The sequence below is a fragment of the Amphiprion ocellaris genome, chromosome 16 (assembly GCF_022539595.1).
Source record: "Amphiprion ocellaris isolate individual 3 ecotype Okinawa chromosome 16, ASM2253959v1, whole genome shotgun sequence".
Classification (NCBI taxonomy): domain Eukaryota; kingdom Metazoa; phylum Chordata; class Actinopteri; family Pomacentridae; genus Amphiprion; species Amphiprion ocellaris.
Window position 1 is genome coordinate 18,848,405 of NC_072781.1, and position 23,526 is coordinate 18,871,930.

The following is a 23,526-nucleotide window of genomic DNA, read 5'->3' on the forward strand; positions in this document are numbered from 1 at the left end:
AGAGATATCTTTTTACCTGAAACCAATAAAATCCTTGGATCCAAGTGATTCTCTCACTAATGACAGATGTTTTCCTGCATCTCTTTGTATTATGAAATTGATTATCGCTGTTCATCTGCAGTGTTAACAGTGTGTACGAGAGGTTCAACAGGGGCCTTCTGAATCTGATGGACCACTGGAGGAGGAATCCCTTTACAGCACTCCCCCCCTGGCCAATGAGGAGGGACGCCACCCAGACACATGGGCCAGGCCTGCCCAAAATAACCTGCAACCACTGTGCTGACAAATGTTACTACTTTTACTGGTGACAGGTTGCCGTAGCTACTCGGCTGCAAATTTTCCTGTAAACTTCAAGGTTAACTGTGCGAGAAAACCAGGAAGGCTGGGCAGCTGCCTGTGTTTGAGATCTTCCCCCGGTGGCAGCAACCGGAAGACTGGAATCTCCCTCTTTCAGCACAGGTGCACTCTTGAGGATTTACCAGCCATCCGCAGGGGCCAGCTGGGTTTATTCTAAAGGTAAAACACACCACCCCACTAATTTAATTGTTCACAGTGTCCCGTTGGCTGTGTTTTGGCATCAGCCTCATGTGCTCTGTATAGCTTCAGAAAATCTCTGACACTGAGCCTTAGACAAGCTCAGGTCTTTTTCTGTTTGACTGTTATGCTCCTATTTAATTGAATTATGTTGAGCTGGCTGGATGTTCATGTTTGTGGGCTTGACTGGGTTATCTCACTCATCAGTGCCCCGTTTATGATAATTATAGTTGTTTGTGTAATTTGATTAATTACTGTTGTGACTGATCAAAATCTGGCCCACAGGATGAGCAGCATTGCTCTTTTTTTTTTTTTGTTGATTTTCTTCATGTAAACTGACCCCTCGCTATTATTAGATATGACTTGGTGGGCTTGGAGCCTGTTTGCAAAGGATTAATGTACACAACAGCTGCAGCGTCAGGTCTGTTGGAAGGGCATTGCTGTGTCTCTTAATTGCACTGATTTGAGTGTCAGTAGCATATGTGTACCCTATCTCATGTCTGTATTCAATAACTTGCTCATGCCTAGTGTCAAAAAGTTGTGCAAAGTCTGAACGTCACAAAAGTGTTGGTATGAGGACAACCGAGGGAAAAAAGGTCTGCTTGTATCCCATCAGATCTGGTGTTGGCACATAAACCTGATACCCTGTTGAGCCTTGAGTACAACTGAATTTAGGCTAAAATAAAAAGCTATTTTAACCCCATATCCCCAGCTTTTAATGCCAGTCTGTATTCATGGGCTGTCTCTGTGCCAAGAAGTTATTTTAACATAACGTTAGGTTTAATATTAATATATGTTTGATCTAAGGTACATATTAGAGTGTGGGTTTTTTTTGTTGTTGAAAAGATATTTGTTTTTAATATATATGTAACTAATTTCTCAACATTAGTAATTTACAGATCTGTTAAAGTTTTATTCAGGCAATTTAAAAAAAAAATTCACAATAAGCATTTAATAGTTTATTTTACCGTCTTTGACCCATTCATGCAAATTAATGCTTACTAAAGTAGTTGCAAATTAAAATTAATGGAATTTTACATTATGCATTTTTAAAGAACATTTAGGTGGATTTTTTTTTACTAAATGTATCCTTAATATTTCTTGGAAATAATAATTTGAAAAGTTAATGCACAATTTTATATATTTCATGATACATAAAAACAGAAATCCAGATAAAAAAGTAGCCGTTTTGACCACTACTCTCACATTATGCGACATAAGAAATTTGTTGTAGAGTCGTCTACTGATATGTTACAGCAAACTAGTACTGAGATATAACACATTAGCTAAGCTAATGTTATCAAATGTCAGACTTACCAAGATACCATTCGTTCACCTCATATCACAATTTAATATCTTGCTGTTTGCAGTTATTTCTCCCAATCCTTGTCTGTTCCTGGTCTTTCTAAAGCCCATCACGCTCCAAATTCTAAATCTGTTATCTGCTATTACTCCACCAAGGAACGCGGCAGAGTTATGTGACGATCGGTGTTAGTTTGTCTGTTTGTTTGTCTGTTAGCAACATTACTCTAAAATGGACTTACGGATTTAGATGAAGTTTTCAGGGAAGGTCAGAAATGACACAACTACCAATTGATTAGATTTTGGCAGTGAGGCGGCTTATAATTTGGATCCAAGGATTTGTTAAAGATTTCTGTATCATTGCGAGATAGCGACACGGCGTCACTGTAACTATGACTACAAATGAACGTTACGTAGGCAGCCTGATGGCAATCACATGATTGCAATCCTACTACAAATCTACCGCAGAGTACCACGAGTTTTTTTAAAGATTTCATCTGTCGGAAATCATACAACCACTGAGCGGCCTTGGCGTAGTACTGCGCTCTCAGTGCTTTTCTTGTCTGCATGTGAAACTGCATTTTGAGCCTTTTTAGAGCCAAAATTACTGTTAAGATCCATTTTTATTGTTAAACTAAAGCTAGCTTGAGTGCTCTCCTTTTTGTGACATCACAACAAAGTTGTGTTTTTTGAGGTGGCCATAAACCAATTCTTCACGCCATCCTTTCTATACCATTTTATTACCAAAAAAGCAGTGAAAATGTAGCATTTATCTGATAGGACACTGTATTTTCAGATTTATGCAGTAAAATAAAAAGAGAATCCCCACTAGGAAAATCTTTTGACTCTAATATGTCAACAACAAAAAAAAGAAACTGTTTCAAGCTGACTTAGTCCAATATTTAGATTTCTGTTAGGAAAATTAATACAATTTGGCACAAAATTAGATAAATAATACCTCATGTACATTTATAGTATAATTGTTCTAAGTTATTGACTAGGGAAGTTTAGTGGTGATATCTCTTCTAATAATTTTACCATATTCTCCTGCACTGTCCCCGCTTTAAGAAACATTTATGTTTAAATCAATATACTTCAACTTATGTAAACTTCATATTATTCTTTATGAATCCAGTTAGTTTCTCAGTTCATTCATAAGTCATTTGTTCAATAGTATATCAGAAATATAAAACTAATAGCTGGTTTTCACATTTTCAGTCTAGCATTATAGAGTCTAAAATATGTGCAGATAAATATTTGCATATTTTGTCAGTAATATAATTACCTTATAATGCACTATTAATGGACTGTTGTAGGGAAGCTTGAAGATCAACATCTAAGAGTTGACTGTCAGACAGCCAGTTTTTCAATGCAAGATGTTCACATTGCTCTTTTAAAATATCAGTGTTTACCACTTTTTTGTTCTCAAGATGTACATTTTCTGAATGCTGTACTTTTTGAGTGGAGACTTTTACATCTCAGATAACACAGGCAGCTCCATCACACCACTAACTACATTACAATAAAGTAATCTAGCCCCCAAAAAAGCGGACTAAAAATGAATTGACACAGATGTTGATTACAGATGTACTCATTTGTGTTCTTGATGTTTCTGTCTGCAGACATTAACTCAGTTCCTGTAGATAAAGATCTGAGGACCTAAATGTCAAACTGAGTAAGTACAAGTGATCTAGAGTGTGCACAACTTTTCAGTTCTTTCACAGTTGATAATGACCTATTTGTGGGTAGAAGATTTTTCTATAAGTTTGGGGTGAATCGTAGTCAGCACAAGTGGACGAGAATGTTTGCATTTATGTACTTAAATGAATACATTGTGTTTATTTCAGGAACATGCAAGAGAACACCATCGACCAGCCCCCGTCACTGTCTCAGCTCCTGAGGGAGAGCTACTTGGCAGAGGCCAGAGCACAGCAGCGCCACAGCGAGATGAGCCGCTCAGACGCTACTTCCTCACGCCTTCAGATCTACGGATCACTCAAAGGCAAGGCTGAGGACAATGTGGGCCACAATGATCCCCAATTAACCGACCTGTCAGCTTTCCTCAGCCAAGAGGAGCTGGATAAGAGCGTGAATCTGGCCCGCCAGGCCATCGGACATGAGCCTCGTGAGGAGAGGGCAGAGGTCAAGGCCCCTGTAGCACCATTAACCCCCTCCAGCATCTCAGCCTCAGTTCCTTCCTCTACACCTTCTTCTGTTTCCTTCTCTAACCCCGCTCCTGTTCCCTTTGCTGCCCCCTCAACTGTGCCCTTCACTCAGCCAGCCTCCGAGTTTAAAGAACTACCACCAACACACCCTACATTCACACCCGACAGAAAGATGCACAAAGCGTCCACACGGCAAGACAACATGATCAGGAACAGCAGGGACTCCAGTGAAGGATTCCAAGATTATAACAGGTCAGCGAGGAACGCCCCGTACGGTGTGGAGACCCAGTCCAAGAAGGAGTTCCTAAACAAGGCAGCCGACTTCATAGAGGAGCTCTCCTCTCTCTTCAAGGCCAACAGCTCCAAGCGGATACGACCGAGAGCCTGCAAAACACACAGGACCAGAGTCCAGAACAAGCAGAAGAATGATGGGACAGTTTATCCCCTCAGCTCTAACAACAGGGAACGGTCCGTCCTGCCTGTGGAGGTGGAGAAGGAGAGACCGAGCCCTGCTGTCAGCCACCAGCTAGTCCAGCTGGACCCCGGGACTGGACATGTGGAGTTTCAGGACTGCAGGATTACTGAGGAGCAGCAGTATGATTCAGTGCCACAGGAGGCGGAGGAAGAGGCTGAAAGCTTTGCCCTGACAGACACAACATACCCAGTAGAGCCTGTGTGTGAGCCGCCTCACTTCATCCAGAAACTGAAAAGCAGAGAGGTTGCTGAGGGCTGCAAGGTCCAGTTGGACTGCATCGTAAGAGGACTGCCTGTGCCTGAAGTGCGGTAAGAAAATTGTCAGTCAGAGCTCTTTTAGGTGCATTTACTGTTTTTTTTTTCTTAGATTGCAGGAGAGACTCTCCACATGCTTCCAGGCTGCTTTAAAATTAGTCATATTGGGGGAAATAAATTTAATAATTGAAAAAGCACAATGTGTTGGCAGCAGTGGCATCCCACTGGAAGTTTTGCAGAGCACTAAAAGATCTAATCCATCTACATTATGTTGTGTGTTTGAAGGATAGAGGATACAAAAACAAGAGTTTTGGATAAGATGTTTATTGTTCTACCACAGCTCAGAGGCAAAAATTATACTATTTATTCCACAACATATATTACAGCTTCAGTCAGCCGCACCTTCACAGTTTAAGACTTAAAGACATAAAAAATATATGCTTATGCTGATAAATATGACGCATTTAAAACAAATTCTAACCATATTGAAATATTCAAATTAGACCATTAAACACAGCAGCAAAACTCAGTAAATATATAATAAATGAATGTTTCAGTAGTAATAATGCATTTATATAATATCTAATACTATCACTCAAAGGGATGATGCTTCTAAATCATGAGAACATTTAGTTAACATACTCTTACTTGTACTGAAGTATTTTTATTTTGCAGTATTCTTACCTTTACTGTTTGCTCACAGAAAATACACTTTCATGTAGAATTTATTGAATGAAGTTGTGTAACAAATTAGAAATTCTCTAACAATTTGGTCTCCGCTTTTCCAAAATGACACAATTTTAACACATCACAAATATACTGTTTGTGCCCTTCCTTTAATAAATATAATAAAGCAGTAGTATTAAAATAAGTAAAGTATGCTTTAGGTAATTTAGGATTTTTTCAGCCATAGAATATCCCACTCTGGATATATCATTGTCTCTATTCTTTAACAACCACATGTACCAGATCAAAAATGGTTTTTGGTGCGTTTTATTTCGAAAATTATTTTTTGGTCAATTTAATGTAACAAGTGTTGCAGTTTTTGCGAGAAAATGTTTGACTGATACTTTAAAGATCCTCCATGCCTGCTCCTGGAGCTCAGCTAGCACTGAAGAACTATGAAGATGTGTAAGTTGGGATGAATGATGCAGTGTTTTCTTGGCAGATCCACACAGAAGTGACATGTGATGAAAGCCAACAGCTGATTCTGAATGGTGGAGTGTGTGTTTGTGTAGGTGTGTGTGTTTGTGTGTGGTCAGGGCAGTAAATGATGATCGCATGAGGCTTTCTGTAAGTAAGAACACCAGCCATCTTAATAATTAAATATTCTACACTCAAAATTCTTTAAAATATGAGAGGACTGTCCCCTTATGTTGCATTTAGCTTAGGCCTTTGGTATCTGAGGAAAGCAGAAGCAATTTCTCATGTTAATATTTGTCTAATGCTTCCTCAATGGCTGTTTTGTAAGATTTGTCAGATATGGTTTTAGTTGGGCTTACAAATTCCCTCCCAGGACAACAAAGGGAAACTTGAACGAGTGGTGTCACACTATAGGGGGCATGGGCTTCTTAGTCCTACTGAACATTGTTGAGCCACTAACTTATACTTGTCCACGGAGAATGTAGCTCTCGGCCATTTTTAGACCGGACAAGCAATGCGAGCTGTGGTCACGTCTGATAAAGGAACCAACCGAGCTCTTGACAGAAGCATGAAAAGTTTGGTAAGATGATTTTTCCACTTGTTGCTTGCTGAGTATCCTTATCTTCATCCTCAGTTTGTCGGCCTCTGTATCTTACAAACTTAGATGTCTGAAGTTTTGAGCTCTGTTTCAGTGTTGTCTACTTAAAATGTTACACTGGTTTCATGCTTGGCTTTTATTTGTATATTTTATCAACACAGAGCGTTTCTAATTTACTAAAATGTGATGTTTGTACATAGCTGCTGTGTGCCTGAGCCAAGTAGAGTTATCAGGTTCATATTTCCCATCAGTCTGCATTCTGTGTGCTGTTACTTGTGCGTCAGAGTATAGCATTGTGTGTATTCTGGGCCTATGTTTAGCATTGTGCGTATGAGACTGGGTCAGCCAGTCAGAGATCCCAGGCTCCAGCGGGAATCTCCTCTCTGGTTCTGATCTCTAGAGGGAAAATAGCCCAGACAGGTGCAGCGAGCAGTGTCCGCCCCACCTCCTCTACTACTCATGCTTTCAATTTAGGCCCTTACTCATTAGAAATGACATCGCTGGGCTCAGGCAGAACTCAGACAGCACATTCCTGCAGCGATCTCTGCTGTGGCTTTGTGTTTTCACTGGAAACTACACCAGAAACATCAAAGTTTAGATGATGTCCAAATCAGACCAGTTTGTGAGGTCTGGAGTTTGGGGCAGATTAAACTACAATGCTAGATGGTATCACTGCCTGCTCATTTATTTATTTGCAAAAGCAAAGGGGAGTCACACAGATGATCTCTGATCTTGGTAAAAGCACTGGATAAGATTTATGGTTATATGATGACGTTTTGCCAGAGTCATCACCTCATTCCTCTTTGTTTACTTGCCGGATTTTATAAAGCATCAAGGCCTCATCTTCTCAAAATAGATGTGTGATGGCATAGAGGCTGCTGCATCTGTTGCTAGTCAGAACAGGGAAGAATTTAGACGTTTACTATTATAGTTTTACAATGAAAAAATAGACTGTTGCCAACTGGAACTCAAGGGTATAAGATGTTACTGACAAGGTGTGTAATATCAGACAGGTAGGCATTTTTTTCCTGCCATTTATAACACATTTTAATATGATTGTTTTTATGCATTTATTTCTAATTTAGGAACATTACATTTTAATTGGCTTTTGGATGCTGACCTAATGTAACCTTGTTTAAGTCGAGGTGGGCACCTTTGTTGCATCTCATCCACGTCTCTCCTTTCATGTAATAATAAAGTTCAAATTGCCCCACAGAGTTGATTGTAAAGTACCTACACTTTTCATTACATTTCAAAGTTCAGATGCCTTCAGATCAGCTGCTTTGTGCTCCTCACCTTCACAACATCAACAGTGCACTGAAGCAGCCTCTAAACTTGCATGCCAAGCTGTTGCTTCTTGTCTTACAGGGAAAGGGATAGGGCTTGCTCATCAAAACGTTTTCCTCTTGGCCTGGATAACTCCACTGAATGGCACCGAGCCAAAAACAGTATTAGGGCAGTGGGGAAGATACCACATGATAGTAGTGGTAGCAGCCTCATAGAAACAGTGTCAGAAGGTTAATAGAAGGAAAAAAAAGAGAAGTGTGTGAAGACTGGGTTTGAAATAAAATGGATGGCTGGGAGAGCCTTAATACATCCTACTGAAATAACAGTAAAGTAAAATCCGAGTAGCACTACTAAAATGGAAAAAGACATAAATCAGAGAGAAAATAAATTTAAAAAACCTTTAAAAAAACAACACATTTTGACTTAGTGCGTCTTGTTGCATGAAATTTGGATTTTTATTTTTAAATCACAGTGCATCGAACATTGTTTGGACTGCTGACCAATACTGAGGACTTCCTTTAATAAGAACTGGTGTAGTCCCCATTTTTTCATCTCTACATGACCACTCTGCTCCTTGAAGAGCAGGTGCTTTTGTGTCTTCTTTGGTTTTATTCTACCAACTCTGGCATTTGATGAAGATTACTTGCAGGAAGAAAAAAACTCAAGTTACAGACAGGTGAACCAAATTAAAGGAAAACCCTGAATAATTGAATAGAGGAAAGACCGGGGTTTGAATAAAAATGTGATTAACCCAAGTATGTTTGATGGAATGCACATGTTCAACCCTGTCCACCTGCAGTGAAGCTCACTATAATTATCCAGTAGTGATTTTCAGCTCAAACAAGTTTTTATTATAACAGAAAATTAATGGAAATAACTGACATTTGTTACACTGGTGAAAGTTTACAATGCTAACAGACCAGTTTGCTGTGTCTGATTAACTACAGATGGTTTTGTGAGGGCAAAGAGCTGGAGAACAGCCCTGACATCCAGATCATCACCAACGGCGAGCTGCATTCTCTGGTCATCGCAGAGGCGTTCGAAGAAGATACTGGACGCTACTCCTGCTTTGCTTCTAACTTCTATGGTACCGACTCAACGTCAGCTGAGATCTATGTTGAAGGTGATTCTTATGACACTTCTACAGGGTCATATAATATCCCCTTAGTGGTGGATGATTCACATGTTTGTTTGATCCTTCAGGTGCCTCCTCTTCAGATTCTGAGGGGGAACAGCACTTTGAACATGTAGCCCAGTGAGTTTCTAACCTATAATCATCATGAACACCCACTTCAAAAGGAGATCCAATCATTTAAAACACTTTGTCTTGTCCTTCTGTGATTTTCAAAAGGCTGCAGAGGAAACAACCAAAGTCATCCTCATCTTTACCTCCATCATCAAGCCAAACTTTCCCTGCAGAGAAAGAAGATTCACCGGAGCCTGCAGCAGCTGCTGAGGAACCAGCAGAGGAGCTCTCCTCCCCAACAACTAACCAAATCGCCATCCAGGAACCTCCTCTTCCAGTCTGGACAACATCTGCTACCATATTTACAGCCACAGAGCTCTCTAAAGTATCCGTGGCATCCACAGAACCCCCTGCTCAGGAGGAGGCATCAGTGTTACCTGTGCAGGTGTTTTCTACTTCATCGGGTGATACAGCACTTTCAGAAGTTCAGGAGGAGTCATCACCTGTCCCTGTCATATCTACACCACAGCCGGTGCAAACAGCTACAGTTCTAGCTACATCACTGCCTCTAAGCTCAGCTGTGCTGCCTGTTCTGTCAGTTCCAGCACAAACACCCCAACCTGAGGTAGAATAACTTCCTTCCACTAAAATGTTTTGTATAATTTAATCTTATATTTGGATCAACATGACCTCTGTGGATGTCTATCTCAGGGTCAAACTTCCAACCATAACTATCCACAAGGTTTAAACGGCCAACCCATCATGGCTGCCCCTGTGTTTACAAAGGTAGAGTCAATCTTTAAAAGAATGTACAACAATCTTATGCTGTGTATTATACTGTATGTTTGTTGATGTTCAGCTTTTTCTTGTCCCACCAGAGCCTGCAGGACCTCCTTGCGTCAGAGGGCCAGCTGGTGGTGCTAGAGTGCCGTGTGAAAGGGGTGCCTTCACCTCGAGTGGACTGGTACAGAGAAGGAAAACTCATCGAGGACTCTCCTGAATTCAGGATCCTGCAGAAAAGTAAGTTCTGCTGCTGTTCCGCTACTGTCATACTGAACACAGGGAACTCTTTCTTCAGAAGCTTGGTGTCCAGCAAAGGAAATAAAAACTGAGTGATGCTATATTAGAACAGTAGTATTGTCTTCATATTGCTTGATGACTGAAAGCATGCAAATTAACCACTTGTATTTAGTTTGTAAGTTTTTAATATTAACACTTTGTTTCAATAACCTGCTTATTAACTGTTCATTGAATGTTGATTTGGAATAACCTGAGACCTACAAACAAGTCATTTATCTTAAATAATTTAAATTAAAATCTGGTATAATGGTTGGCTTGTAATGAACTTGAAAGCGGGATGTGTTGATATCGCTGTAAAAAATATTAAGTGAAAATCATGTTTTTTGCATCATTAACATGTCCATATGGTGTTTTTATGTGCTGAGAACATCATGAGCAAAAAAAAAAACAAACAAAAAACAATCAGACCTCTGGGGTTACATATTTAACAAACCAAAGGAACCTATCAAGTTCAAGCATATATCGCTGAATTACTTCAATATTAAAACTTGGCATTGTGTAGCATATTGTAGTTGTACAGTGTTTGAGAACAGCCACAGGTGAGCTGGTGTGCTCCAGCTGCAGTGAGTGGGGGAGGGTTGGCTGTAGAACAATGTAGAGTTACATGTAATTCATTTTAAGGCATAAAGGGTTTATTTTAATTGAAGAAAAACTTCTAACCATATAACTTTAAAACACAGAGATGAGTTTTTAGGGGTTTAATCAATCAAATCAGATCAAAGGAAATAAAATGAGAAATAAGATTCACCTTGCAATGACTGGTTAGAGACTGACATATGCTTAGTGAATCTCATAAGTCTAATTATACTTAACTTTAATGTCAGCTGTTTAATTTTATCGCAGTTTCGTAATAGTTTTGGTCCTTGTTTCTGTTTCAGAGCCCAGATCTCCAGCTGAACCAGGTACATATTTCATTATGTCCTCATCTGTCCTAAGCACCATCGCTGACTGCACCAAAGCAGCTGCGCATCTGTATACAATGCTGCAGTGTGTACATATCACTGTGTTGAAGTGTTTATAGCCGTTGGCCGAGGCTTCTGCTCTTCTTCTGTACATAAGCCAGGGCTTCTTTTCCCCGAATCTGGACCATATAAGGTAGTCTCTCATCCTGTGTCAAACCACCATGGCAGATCACTTCTTACTGCCGGTGCTGCACATAGACTCAGTCCCAGCGATGCAAAGAAACCTCATTGTTGAGCATTTTAGAAAACGAGTCGTGCATCTTTCTCTAATGCACTGAGACTCTTTGCTGATTGATTGATTGATTGATTGCTTGACTATGTGAGTATCACTTTTTTCCCTTCACCTGTAGAGGAAATATGCACTTTGGTCATTGCTGAGGTCTTTCCAGAAGATTCGGGGATGTTTACTTGTACAGCAAACAACAAGTATGGAACCGTGTCTAGCACTGCTGCACTGAGGGTCAAAGGTAACACTTCTCCTTCACTTTACAGACACATCAACATTCAACATTCTTATTTTTAGACTGAAATCTCTACATATTCATCTTTTTGATTCTCCTCAGGCAATGGCAGCAGCAGCAACCACGTGAGGCCTTTTAACAGTTTAATGGTGGAGCCTAGTCGAATCCAAGAGCCTTTCCCATCAGCTCCTACTGTAAACCCTCAACCAGAAGTTGCTGTGACCAGCAGCATCAAACCTCACTCCAGCACAATTCGCCTTGACCCGCTTGTCTCCAGCACCTTACGCCTGGACCCTTTAAACACCAGCACCCTCCGTCTGGACCCCCACAGCTCAAGCATGTTGCGTCCAGACCCCCTTCGGACCAGTCTGCCCAGTCTGGAACCTTCCAGCCTGATCGGCAGCTCCAGCTTGAACTCTTGCAGCACCAGCACCCCAAACTTAGACCCTCTCCGCCTCCACCAGGACCTTCCTGCATCCAGTGTAGCATCCAGTGAAGCACCTCCAGAACGACAGAGTAGCAGACCGATTTTCTCATACCCAAAACCCTTTGTTACTTCATCTGCAGTTGAGATGTCAGCTCAACAGGAAGTGTCCAGACCTGCAGCAATACTGACTGACACAAGCTCCAAAGTTAAGAGGACCCCAAACCATCAGAATGGGAGCCCCGTCGTGGTGCCGCTGCCTGATCCTCCTCCCAACTCCTGCCTAAAGTCAGGCAACCTGTCAAACCACAAAGACTCACGCTCCAGCTCCAGGGTCGGTCTGCGTGTGCACTTCAAACTGCCTGAGGATGAGGAGGAAGAACAAAGTGATGCATCCGGTCACTCTGATGAAGACATTAATGAGATGTTGGTCAACAAAGAACCACCACCGGTGCTGGCTAAACCCAAACTGTAAGTAGAACAAAGAGAAAAACAATCACATATAGATGAGTCTCTGTAATGAAAAAACAGTTTGAGCTTGGTTTGCAGCAGTGTAGCATCTTGGGGAAAAAATCAGTACCCACAGATGGAGATTTTGTACATGGGTAACCCAGACTGTGTCCTAACGTTACACTGTATTAAAGTTAGATGGGCTGTGTTAACACAGGCAGAGGAGGTAGGCGGTTCCTCCTCCACTGGCTCAGATAGCAGCTGTAATCATTTCAATTCATAAATGAATGCATGAGGACTTCAAATGTGGACCTTTCGGCTTTCTAAAACAAAGGATGGCATTTATTATTTGTAAGTTTACTTTTATGCATTTATGATAACTTAATTTTTCCCAAATTTATTTCAATATAATCTTGTTTAGTGATTTGCTGTTATTTTTTATATGGCAAAACAGACTAAAATACAAACATAAGCATGACAACTACCTCTGTATAGTTTACTGTAAGTGGATCTGCAATAATTTGATGTTCTATAAAAGATAACACCCTGTTTAGGATTACAACTCAATGTGTCTAGGGTTTGGAGAGTGTTGTTTGTAGGCTGCTTGTTTGTAGTCCTTATAAGGGCAGACTATTCCTCGTGCTGACTTTGGCTCCTTCCTGCTGGGCTTTTATGAGATCGCTACACTGAGCCTCTCTCATCCTCACCATGTATAGTTTTGCTTCATTTTGCTTTTGCTTGACCGGCAGGGATCCAGCTCAGCTGCAGCTTCTGCACAACCAGGTCCTCATGGAGCAGCAGCAGGAGACTGAACCTCCGACCCAAACCCCCATCCAGCCTCAGTCCCACCCCCCATTCCAGATCCAGCTCCAGCCCGAGGTCCAAAGCTCCCATGAAGGTCCACTGTGGTCTCCCAGAATGCACCGTGAGCCCCATGTGCCACCTTTTCAGTCATACCTCAGCACGACGACGACTGTGCAGCAGACGCCTCCCTCTGCACCTTCGCTGACAACCACCCCTCTTGCTCCATCGCTGACCTCTGCTCCAGCAGTCAGTGCCACCTTTCCACCTCTTATCAACTCCTCCCCTGCTCCGCCTTTGAGCTCCCCTCCTTCTATTCCTCAGCTTAAGACACCCTCCCTGGTGACCTCCCCTCCACCGGCCCCACAGCTTAACGCAGCTCCTTCTCTCAGCACAGCACCAGTAACCCAGACCATCCACGCCTCCCACCTCAGCCTGTCCCCTGCAGCTCTTTCCAGAACACCACCCACCCCCCAGTTTTGCTCTCCCCCTGCAGCAAAGCTTAGTATAGTTCCTACAGATTCAACCCCGGCCTTACAGCAGATCACATCTCCTGCTCCTCTCCTGAGAAGCACCCACGCCTCCCTCATGAACCTCTCCGCCATCTCCCACACCTTCAACTATGCCCGACCTAAAGAGTTCATAGCCGCTCAGACCTTCTCCCCAGTCCGGAGTCCTTCCCCGACAGAATCACCAGTCCCTCTGTTGCACGAGCTGGCGGCTGAGCTCAACTCCTCCGCAGCCAGCTCCCCTACTCTCCCACCATTCTCCCCCCCGCCCAGGATTTTCCCCACAAGGGTGCTTAAGTCCCCCACCAGCCCTCCATCCCTCGTGTCCTCGCCCACACCAGGGTCGGCATCATTCCTGAACAGTGTCTTTGCCTTACGAGCCCAGTCGCCCCCTCAGGCGTCTTCTCCCACCTCCAGCAGCTCCACCCCCAGCCCCATTCAAAACCCCGTAGCCTTCCTCAGCTCCGTCCTGCCATCTCTGACCCCGAGCCAGGCCACCAACTCCATGGGCCTGCCCAAGGGAGCTCCATTACGGTATGCATTCTCCGACAGGCTACAATGCTCATGTGTACGTGAAATGTCATGAATTCTACTACATTTTTGTCCCTCTGTCTGTTCAGGTTACAAAAGAAGCAGCCAAAGATGCGCCTCCCACCAATTGAAGATGTCCATGAGAGCAAAGAGCTTCTCCTCCATGACATCGAGAAGAAGCTTCAATTTAAAGACGATACTCCACATTTTTTTCATCAACAGGTACTAGTAAGTCTCTGCAGATTTGATTGATTTTTCTTTCTTGACTGCGTGAGTTGCAGTGATGTAGTGGTGAATAAATAAAGTGTAAAAATGAAAAGAATTTTCCCAAGATTTCGCTCAGCTGAAAAGGTGGGTCCACTGGATTCATTAGATGATTTAAACCTCCATTACATCTCTGCTTATTTACATATTAGACTACTGTATGAACATGAATGGCAGCAATGTTTAGATGGAAGTATTAGTATGTGATTTTAACTAACCAACTGTTGCAATCTAGTATTTATAGTTTAAAAATGAAGTTTACTGACTGTGCTGCATTCTCACTTGTGTCCAGCTTTCTGTCTGTATACATTTATATACTGAGGAGTGACAAATTAAAGGAAACATCTTAATAAATGAGTTGAGGACCATAGTAACAGCGGATGCTTCCACATAGGAGTACTACATGGGAGAATTAAGCAGTTAACATCCAATCAGGCTCTGGGGCATGAATAAAATGCTGAGCAGTAGCTGTTGACACTGTTTTGTTTTTCATGGTGGCAAGAGGAAAAAATGTAAGGATTTAGAAAGAGGGTTCCTTGTTGGGGAACGAATGGCAGGAGCTTCAGCCACAAAGATGGATTATGTTTTCAACGGGAACAGTGACTACAGACGCATCTGAACTTAGATCTATGGGAAAGACATCAGTAAATAGGGTCAGAAATTGTGGTCAACAGAAGAGTAACTATTCCTCAGATGACTGATAATATCAATGCAAGAACAATCCACGAATGGTTACATAGAGATGGATATTTTTGTACAGTTGCAGAGCATTAACACTTCCTTACAAGGATGAATCCATGTTTTACACTTCCACACCCACATTTTGCACCACAGTTCAGTAGTACAAAAACCGCAGTCACTGAGCCATATGGATGTGAAAAGAAGCTATTTGGCCATTCTTCACTGTAATATTGACAGGTGATTGAACCCATGTGTGATGAAACATTTCTATCCAGACTAAAGTAGTGTCTTCATATAACACAAGGGATCACTGAGTGGTGGAATGAAAATGATGTGACTCATATGTTATGGTCACCAGCTGTTAACCCAATTGAATTGAGAGATGTTTGACTTAAACATCATGCCAAGGAGCAGTAAAGTTATTCTGACAGCACTTAATGTTGGGTTTTCCTTTAATTTGTCACCTGTGTGTATATGTATATACATTCTTAGGTGATTGTCCTTCAACAGATATTTAAAACCGTAAAATCATAAAGGTCTCTCAGACTGACTTGTGAGGCAATGATGGACTCAGTTGAGCAGAGCATCAACCATCATTCCAGTCATACACGGTCATTCATCGTTGTGTGTCTATATACCGTAACAACACATGCATGCTAATAATAACAGCTTGTGTGTTATTCCATCAGTGTACGCTTATACAGTTTGTGTGTCTTTGGTGTTCATCATCCATCCCTATCCTCTCATAGAAGCTGAATAATGAGGGGAAAACAGCGAGCAGACCCCTTGGACCAAACATTCCTGCTACTGTCATTAACTATGATGAGGTACAAGGATCTTCCTGTCCCAAGCACTGCTTTGCTCGAGGCTGTATGGGTTATTACAATGTTTCAGTCCAAGATTACAAAACTTTGGATATCCTCATATACTTATCTAAATACCACAGTTAGTTAATGTCTCTAATCAAGCATTACAGCTTTTGTTAACTAATAAATATAACCTGCACGAATAATCTAAACAAATTTCAGTGGTAAAATTCATTATGGAATGTAATGACTCTACTGTTTGTTCAACTGCACAGAGTTTTCAGTTAATTTATATTACAGTTTCCCCACTAAAGCTTGCAGCCCTGTTTTCCCGACTTCATTTTAGATTTTAATAAAAAGCCAATGTGGCATAGTTCTTGTTAGTTTCACTGTTGTGAAAAAAATCACCTCACAATCCTGCATATTGTCCTTACTTTTCACACCCTTTAATAATCTCCTCATAGTTGTGTCTTTCTGCCAGCCCACGGATGAAAATCTACCAAGAGGTTCCTAATACGAATCAAATAGGGTGTTTAAATCTCAAGAGGTTGTATTTGTAAAACTTCAACTCATTTTCCTCTGTTCTCTGTTTTACCCTCAGCCTGATTTGGTTTGTTTGGATGAGCAAAATGTTTATCAACCAGGAGTGATACTGTCAGGCAGATGCTACTGCATGATCAACTGGTTTAAAGCCACAATCTGTACCTTTGTGTTTGGAGATTTGAGTTACGGATTGTTACTTTAACACCCCTGTTGCTACATGGTAAACAGATGCACGCTGTCTCAAATTTCTGATTATTGCATACATGTGTTATCTCAAGGAGGTTAAGCTTCTGTGTAACATGTATGCATGTTATTGTACATTTTCAGGCTAATCTGCTGTATGCACACAGACAGTGCATTACTTTCGATTACTTTCATGTTGTGGTTTTCCTTGTCCAGGAGTACAAAGTGTCCAACTTCGAGCAAAGACTAATGAGTGAGATTGAGTTCCGTTTGGAGCGAACGCCAGTGGAGGAGTCGGATGATGAGGTGCAACATGACGACGTCCCCACGGGAAAATGCATTGCACCCATATTTGACAAAAAACTAAAGAACTTCAGGGCGATGGAAGGTGTCCCTGTCACTTTCTCATGTAAATTGGTGGGAATCCCACTTCCAAAGGTGAGAAGCGAGCAGCTGTGCTTTACAAATGACAGCATGACCTTTCAATTTAACCACTTGCAGCTATCGTTCACATCTCTCCAGGTTTACTGGTTCAAGGATGGCAAGCAGATCTTGAGGAAGAACACCCATTACAGGAAGATAAGGGAGGGGGATGGGACCTGTGCTTTACACATAGAGTCTACAACCAGTGATGATGATGGCAACTACACCATCATGGCAGCTAATCCACAGGTAATACATCACTCTAAGACTCCTGTTTGTGTTATTAACACCTTCTCTTTCATCGCTTTAGCTGATTGTGATTCGATATTTAATGATCATCAGGGACGAATCAGCTGCTCGGGCCATTTGATTGTGCAATCAGGACCTCCCCGAAACCGAATGACACCTATTCACTCTCAGAGGTGAGCAATGCAGTCTTCTCTGAGAATCCCTATGCACTGTGGGGAAACAGCCAGCCACTGAGATTAGTGATATTTTGGTAACACTTTACCCTTCACTCTGACTAATAAGTCTCTTTATTCAGCATTTGTGACGAGTATACAATAATAATAATAGTAAACAGATGAGACCAGACGATTGAATTTCCCTTCGGGGATTAATAAAGTCATTGTATTATATTGTATTGTATTGTAATTTAATGAATGGTTTAAAAGACTATATAATTTTCGATAAATGTACTATATTTGTCAGCAATTATAATTTCTCACTCGCTCAGGAGAAATTGAAGGTGCAATATGCAAGACAATTAACAACCCTTTTCTATGTAAAGATACAGTGAGGTAATGGTGTCCTTTCTCTCTGCGTTTGTGTTATAATCTGAGCTTCTCCAGCTGTGTATTCATGTTAGTGCATGCCAAACCTTCCCTTTAAAATTGTTCATCCTTTTCATACTTGTAAACAAACCAAGAGTAAACTCCCACTCCGCACTGGAAATGCACAAGTGCAGTCCAGCGTTCATCCCTTAAAACTTAAAGCACTTAAAAACAAAGCATTTTAATCATGTTACTTATCTAGCTCATGTATGGCCACTTCATAAGAGTGTCTGCTACTGTTTTTGTACTTTCCTCTGCCACTTCTCGTCTTCTTGTGTCAGTTCTGCTCTGGTCATTGTGTGTCAGTTTCCACACGTGGAACTCTCACAGGCCATAAACACTGTCAAACATGAAGCAGATCAGACAGGAGTGGAGAAGGAGTAGCAGAGGAGAGTCCAAAACAACCAAGAGACAGGTGACGTAAAGCGATCATGTGTTTTACAAAGCTAGCATTGACTAATGGTTGTGGCTGGATTATTTTTTGCTGCCACTCATGTACACAACCTTTCACGTTTTATGTGAAATGTGATGGCATGACATTTTCGTCATGCCATGTATGACGACAATAAAGCCATTCTAATTCTTCTAATTCTGAAGGGAGGGGGAAATGTGACCAAAAGAAGTAGGCACATGCTTGTTTTGGTTTGAGATGCTGCTGCTCTAGTGACATCCAGTGGTTGTAGATGTTGCACACAGAACTTTTAAAGTTGTAAAACACATCTAGTAACAACTACCTAGCAGTGTGTTACAGTTTATTTATTAAGTGTTTAGAGTGATTATGAATGTTAAATATGGAGACCTAACATAAAGTCTTGCTGATATTATTGTATCTAGGGTGCGAACCCGCATTCAGGAAGTTGAAAGTGAACAAACCCAGGAGCGCTTTTTTCGGCCTCACTTCCTCCAGGCTCCAGGAGACATGATGGCTCATGAGGGAAGACTGTGCAGACTAGACTGTAAGGTAGGTAGGTCCTGTAAATACAGTCAGTAAATCACTGAATATTTGCCTCACCTTACCGTTAGGCTTTACGGCTTTCCAGGTGAGTGGCCTACCTAACCCAGAGCTGATGTGGTTGGTCAACGGGAAGCCGATCTATCCGGACATTTACCACAAGATGCTGGTGAGGGAGAATGGCATCCATTCTCTGGTCATTGACCCCCTGATGCAGGGTGACGCCGGCACATACACCTGCATCGCAAGCAATAAAGCTGGGCAGAGCTCCTTTAGTCTGGATCTGAAAGTTGTGGGTAAGAAATGGACATTATCAGGAACCTTTGCTTTTGGATAATTACATAAAAAGGAACTACTCACATGCAATGACACCTAAATTGTTGGATCACTTCAGTAATGTAAGTCATATCCACTGTAGAAAAAGAGATGAAGCACCCGCCACAGTTTGTGGAGAAGCTGCAGAACATGGGTATTCCTGAGGGGACTCCGGTGAGGCTGGAGTGTCGTGTGCTGGGTATGCCCCCTCCAGTCATCTTCTGGAAGAAAGACAATGAAACCATTCCTAGAACTAAGGAAAGAATCAGGTTAGTAGATGCTCTGACTCTCTCTGAGAAGTGGTTTCTGTGTCATCTTACAGTTTCTCCATCAAAACTTAATTAGGTTGTGCAGTGGTTAAGGCGGACACCACGTGACTTCAGTGTCAGTGGTTCACCTCACAGCTGTCTGGACCATTGTTGCATGTCATATCCTAATGGTGGAATGTAACTAATTTCCTCAAATTTGAGGTAAAATTTGAGGTACATGTACATTTTTATTCATGACACCTTGTACTTCTACTCCATTATATCTCATAGGTAAATAGTGTATTTTTTACTTCACTATATTTACCTTACAGCTTGAGTTACTTGACAAATCAAGATTTTTGTAAAGAGCCTATGATAAAAGATGGTTGGTTAATATTTAAACTCCCCAACAGTTTATACACTGATGAAATTTTTAATTGAGAATGATTTTATGTATGAATGATTTTAATGTGTTATTAATAATTTTTAGCTTTGGACAAAAGGAGCTCAGTGAAGGTGTCACTTGGAAAAAATAATCATAAGATAATTCCACATGAAAATAATAATTAGTTATGTTCTCATGCAAAATAGTTGAGCTCTACTTCAACCAACTACAGCTGTAAATCCTGATTTTAATAAATGTATGACTAAAGAAATCTCTTGATATAATATATAGCAGGTTAAGAGTCACAGGGGTGATTTTTCTATACTAAATACTTCACTTTTTGATACTTCCTGATTATATAAACACTACCTCTCAAAAGGTTTGTGCCATTTAGAAATGTCCTTATTTTTGAAAGGAAAATGAAAATAACATTAAATGAATCAGAAACACAGTCTAGACATTGTTAATGTGGTAAATGACTATTCTAGCTGGAAACAGCTGATTTTTAATGGAATATCTCCATAGGGGTACAGAGGAACATATCCAGCAACCATCACTCCTGTGTTCTAATGCTACATTGTGTTAGATAATGGTGTTGAAAGGCTAATTGATGATTAGAAAACCTTCGTGCAATTATGTTAGCACATGAATAAAAGTGTGACTTTCCATGGAAAACATGAAATTGTCTGGTTGACCCCAAACTTTTGAATGGTAGTGTACATGTTTTTACTTAATTAGCATTTTGAATTCACAATTTTTACTTGTAGCAGAGTACTTTTAGTCATGGCATTAGTGCTTTTACTTCAGTAACAGATCTGAATACTCCCTCCACCACTGGTCATATCCTCCCCTCACTCTCCAGTTCATGTTCTGGTCTTTATCTCCCCTAATGATATCCAGTAAAGGCAATATGCCAAAAAAAACCCCCAAAAAAACGAAAAAAACATAAAAGTCTCTGCTGGAATTGGAATGAATTCTCCATTATCTTTATTTCAGCATGACCCAGGACACCACAGGATATGTGTGTCTTCTCATCCAGCCAACAACAAAGGATGATGCTGGCTGGTACACAGTGTCAGCAAAAAATGAGGCTGGAATCATATCTTGCACCTGCAGACTTGATATCTATGGTAAATATTCTGTGTAGCCTTGTAACTCTCAGCTTTGTTAAGAGTCCTGCCTCGTTTTTTTTTTTTTGTTTTTTGTTTTTTTGTTTTTTTAAATTTTTTTTAGCATTTTTAGTAATCCTAGCTAACTGCTGCACCTTCAGCACAGTGGCATCAGAGCATCCCAGCACCCATGAAGAAAGCTCCGCGAACAGGCAGCCGCTACGCCGCTCTGACGGGTCAGGGGCTCGACATCAAGTCAGTGTTTCCTACGTCGGATACCAGCCCCATCCTGTTCTCCAGCTCCCCTCCTGAGGCCACCCTGGAGAGCGAGGAGCTGTGAACGACCTTCCAGCACATTCTGTGACCTGCTCGAGGTCCAAACAGTAGAGGGGCTCAAAGGAGAGAGGTTATCTGAGCAGATTTGTGTGATGCATTTGAAGTGATACATTCAGATTAGAATGGCAGATTTCTTGTGTTAAAGCTATCAGCACTGATAGTGGGTTTATCACCATTCCTATTTACTCAAGTCATACGAATACGAGTGTTTCACATGCAGAAAAATTACAGATTTGCAAAGTCTTAGCTCATGAGCCATCTGTGGTGTTGAATATTGTTTTCTGAAAGGTTTGGATGATTTGTTTTCAACATCGTACTTAAATATGATGGTGCGGTTGCTGTATGTTGGTGAAAACCTCTGTTCTTAATTGTTAGTCCAGTTCTCAAAGTGGTTCTAACATCACTTGTTTTTACTACAAATCACATATACCTGTACTGGTAGACATTGTTTCTTTTAAGGTTTATATAAAACGTAGTTCTAAGTTATTGTTTATTAATAATCATAAATAGTGTAGAGTATATTATAGACATTTGAATGTGCCATTTAGATCAGTTTATTTAAATGGCTCTGGCAGGGTGGGATTCTTTCTACATTTAACTGAATTATTTCTTTAAGTTCATCACTGGCTCACATTTTTGCAGCATGTTTTCATGTGCATGCATGCCTGAGGCTGATGGAGAATCAGATATACCTAAAGAAACACACTGTGTCCGCTCACAGCCACGATAATGCTATGCTGTTATTCAAGTCTCATTGGGGGCTTGTAGTTGAAACACTGACAACACTTTCTTTGATTTTTTATTTTTATTTTTTGGCTTTCATGTGAGTTGGATCAATTTTTGTTCTGACAAAGACTGATCTCCTTAATTAGATCCACAGTTCAGGATGTGTTATCAGAGGAATGTGTCAGATTAGACTAAAACCTTGTGAAAGAATCTCCTGAGTGTGATAAAAAGCAACTGTTGGCTTTGAGATCAATATTGAACAACGACAGACTTTGATTCAATAAAATCAAGTCAGTTTGAAAACATTTTGAAGGAAAATTTGAAAGCACATATTTAACTGATGTAAAGTTGCACATTGTAAAATAGTTTTGTCCTCAGAATAAAGTTATATTTATTCAAATGAGTGACTTGTTTGTTCTGGCTGTTCCTAAAATTATTCTGCTCCATTTTCAGTGCTCCATCCATCTTGACAATGATTCACATGTTATAATATTATATCCATCAAAGTCAGGATAAAAATGTACATTTTTGTTGTCATTAGTGAGACCTTGTTTTGACTGTGCTGTCATCAGAGCCCTATTAGCTTAAACTGATGCCAAATTCAAAACATTGAGGAAGGCTCAGAAGCCAATTAAGCATTGCTAATCAGTCCAATTAGAGGGCATGAGAGTTCAAATAGGCATAAAATTACATTCACCTTACGTGACCTAATTATACTCACAGCCTCATCCCACCAGCTGCCAGACCTACTTGTTCACTGGTTGCTGTGTGTGTTGCTAAGTAGCAGATTTCTGTGAGCTTTGAATGATTTTTTTTTTAATCCCATATTTTGAAAACTTCTGTTTTATTTCTTATTCTCAATCAAATTTATTACACTTAGAGCAAATTTTTTACTTAATACATCGATCTTGTTTCTGGTCATATTTAGCATTTCTTGCTTTTCTAATGTGGCGACTGTAATAGTAACACAATCATAATAGTCAGACCAATTATTCAAAACCAGTGTTAAAAAATTTAATAAAAGCTGACGTATTTGAAACAAAAAGTAGGAGTGCACAGTGCCTTTCTCTTGAGTATGAGTAAATTCACGCTGCTTGTCTAAAGTAATCCTGTGATGATAATGAGATTTATGAAGTCAACACATGTAGAGAGAATCCTCTCTTGCACTTTCTCCTGCACTGAAACATACGCTTTGTGCTCTAATCTCCATTTCTCCATAAGGAGAACTGGATTTATGAGGATGCATGCTACTACCACAGCAGACCAGTCACTCCTCTGCAGTGACATATGGCTTTTGACAGAGGACACGGCTTAGCCATCGGTGCTCAGACAAGCCAATCATATGAGGGGTTACCAAAAAAAAAAAAAGGGTGGAAGACACATAAGGGCAGAGTCACGTCTGAGACGAGCCCCTTAGACAAGACAAGCAGCAGCTGGCAAACTACATCAATCTGTAATCAATGAACCAACTGGTAGATGGGATTATATGCCTAACTGCACAGCTAACCAGTCCATCCCAAAATGACCAGACAGCATCAGCTTGTGTGCATGACCCAATAC

General features: G+C 40.8%; 1 protein-coding gene across 5 annotated transcripts; it reads left to right on the forward strand.

Annotated features, from left to right (window-relative positions):
• The first annotated feature begins 278 nt into the window (after nucleotides 1-278).
• Nucleotides 279-22,369, forward strand: mypn (myopalladin). 5 transcript variants are annotated; one of them, XM_035951377.2, is made up of 22 exons: nucleotides 280-516; nucleotides 3,459-3,511; nucleotides 3,684-4,784; nucleotides 8,706-8,881; nucleotides 8,962-9,013; nucleotides 9,110-9,569; nucleotides 9,656-9,730; nucleotides 9,823-9,964; nucleotides 10,903-10,926; nucleotides 11,337-11,453; nucleotides 11,550-12,342; nucleotides 13,071-14,165; nucleotides 14,252-14,390; nucleotides 15,857-15,934; nucleotides 16,856-17,077; nucleotides 17,162-17,311; nucleotides 17,405-17,484; nucleotides 18,730-18,856; nucleotides 18,936-19,143; nucleotides 19,266-19,431; nucleotides 20,792-20,925; nucleotides 21,066-22,369. In XM_035951377.2, the coding sequence occupies exons 3-22, from the start codon at nucleotides 3,688-3,690 to the stop codon at nucleotides 21,242-21,244; spliced, it is 5,514 nt and encodes a 1,837-aa protein (XP_035807270.1). In that variant the 5' UTR covers nucleotides 280-516; nucleotides 3,459-3,511; nucleotides 3,684-3,687; the 3' UTR covers nucleotides 21,245-22,369. The 5 variants fall into 5 exon arrangements, with proteins under 5 accessions (XP_054874291.1, XP_035807270.1, XP_035807271.1 ...); XM_035951378.2 differs by having other exon boundaries at nucleotides 14,252-14,384; XM_055018316.1 differs by lacking the exon at nucleotides 20,792-20,925 and having other exon boundaries at nucleotides 279-516; nucleotides 21,029-21,159.
• The last annotated feature ends 1,157 nt before the right edge of the window (nucleotides 22,370-23,526 follow it).

Coding starts and splice junctions, on each gene's coding strand:
- mypn (XM_035951377.2), top strand. CDS start 3,688: ATGCAAGAGAACACCATCGACCAGCCCCCGTCACTGTCTCAGCTCCTG. Junction 10,927..11,336: donor CAGATCTCCAGCTGAACCAG/GTACATATTTCA, acceptor CTTCACCTGTAG/AGGAAATATGCACTTTGGTC. Junction 14,166..14,251: donor CCCAAGGGAGCTCCATTACG/GTATGCATTCTC, acceptor CTGTCTGTTCAG/GTTACAAAAGAAGCAGCCAA.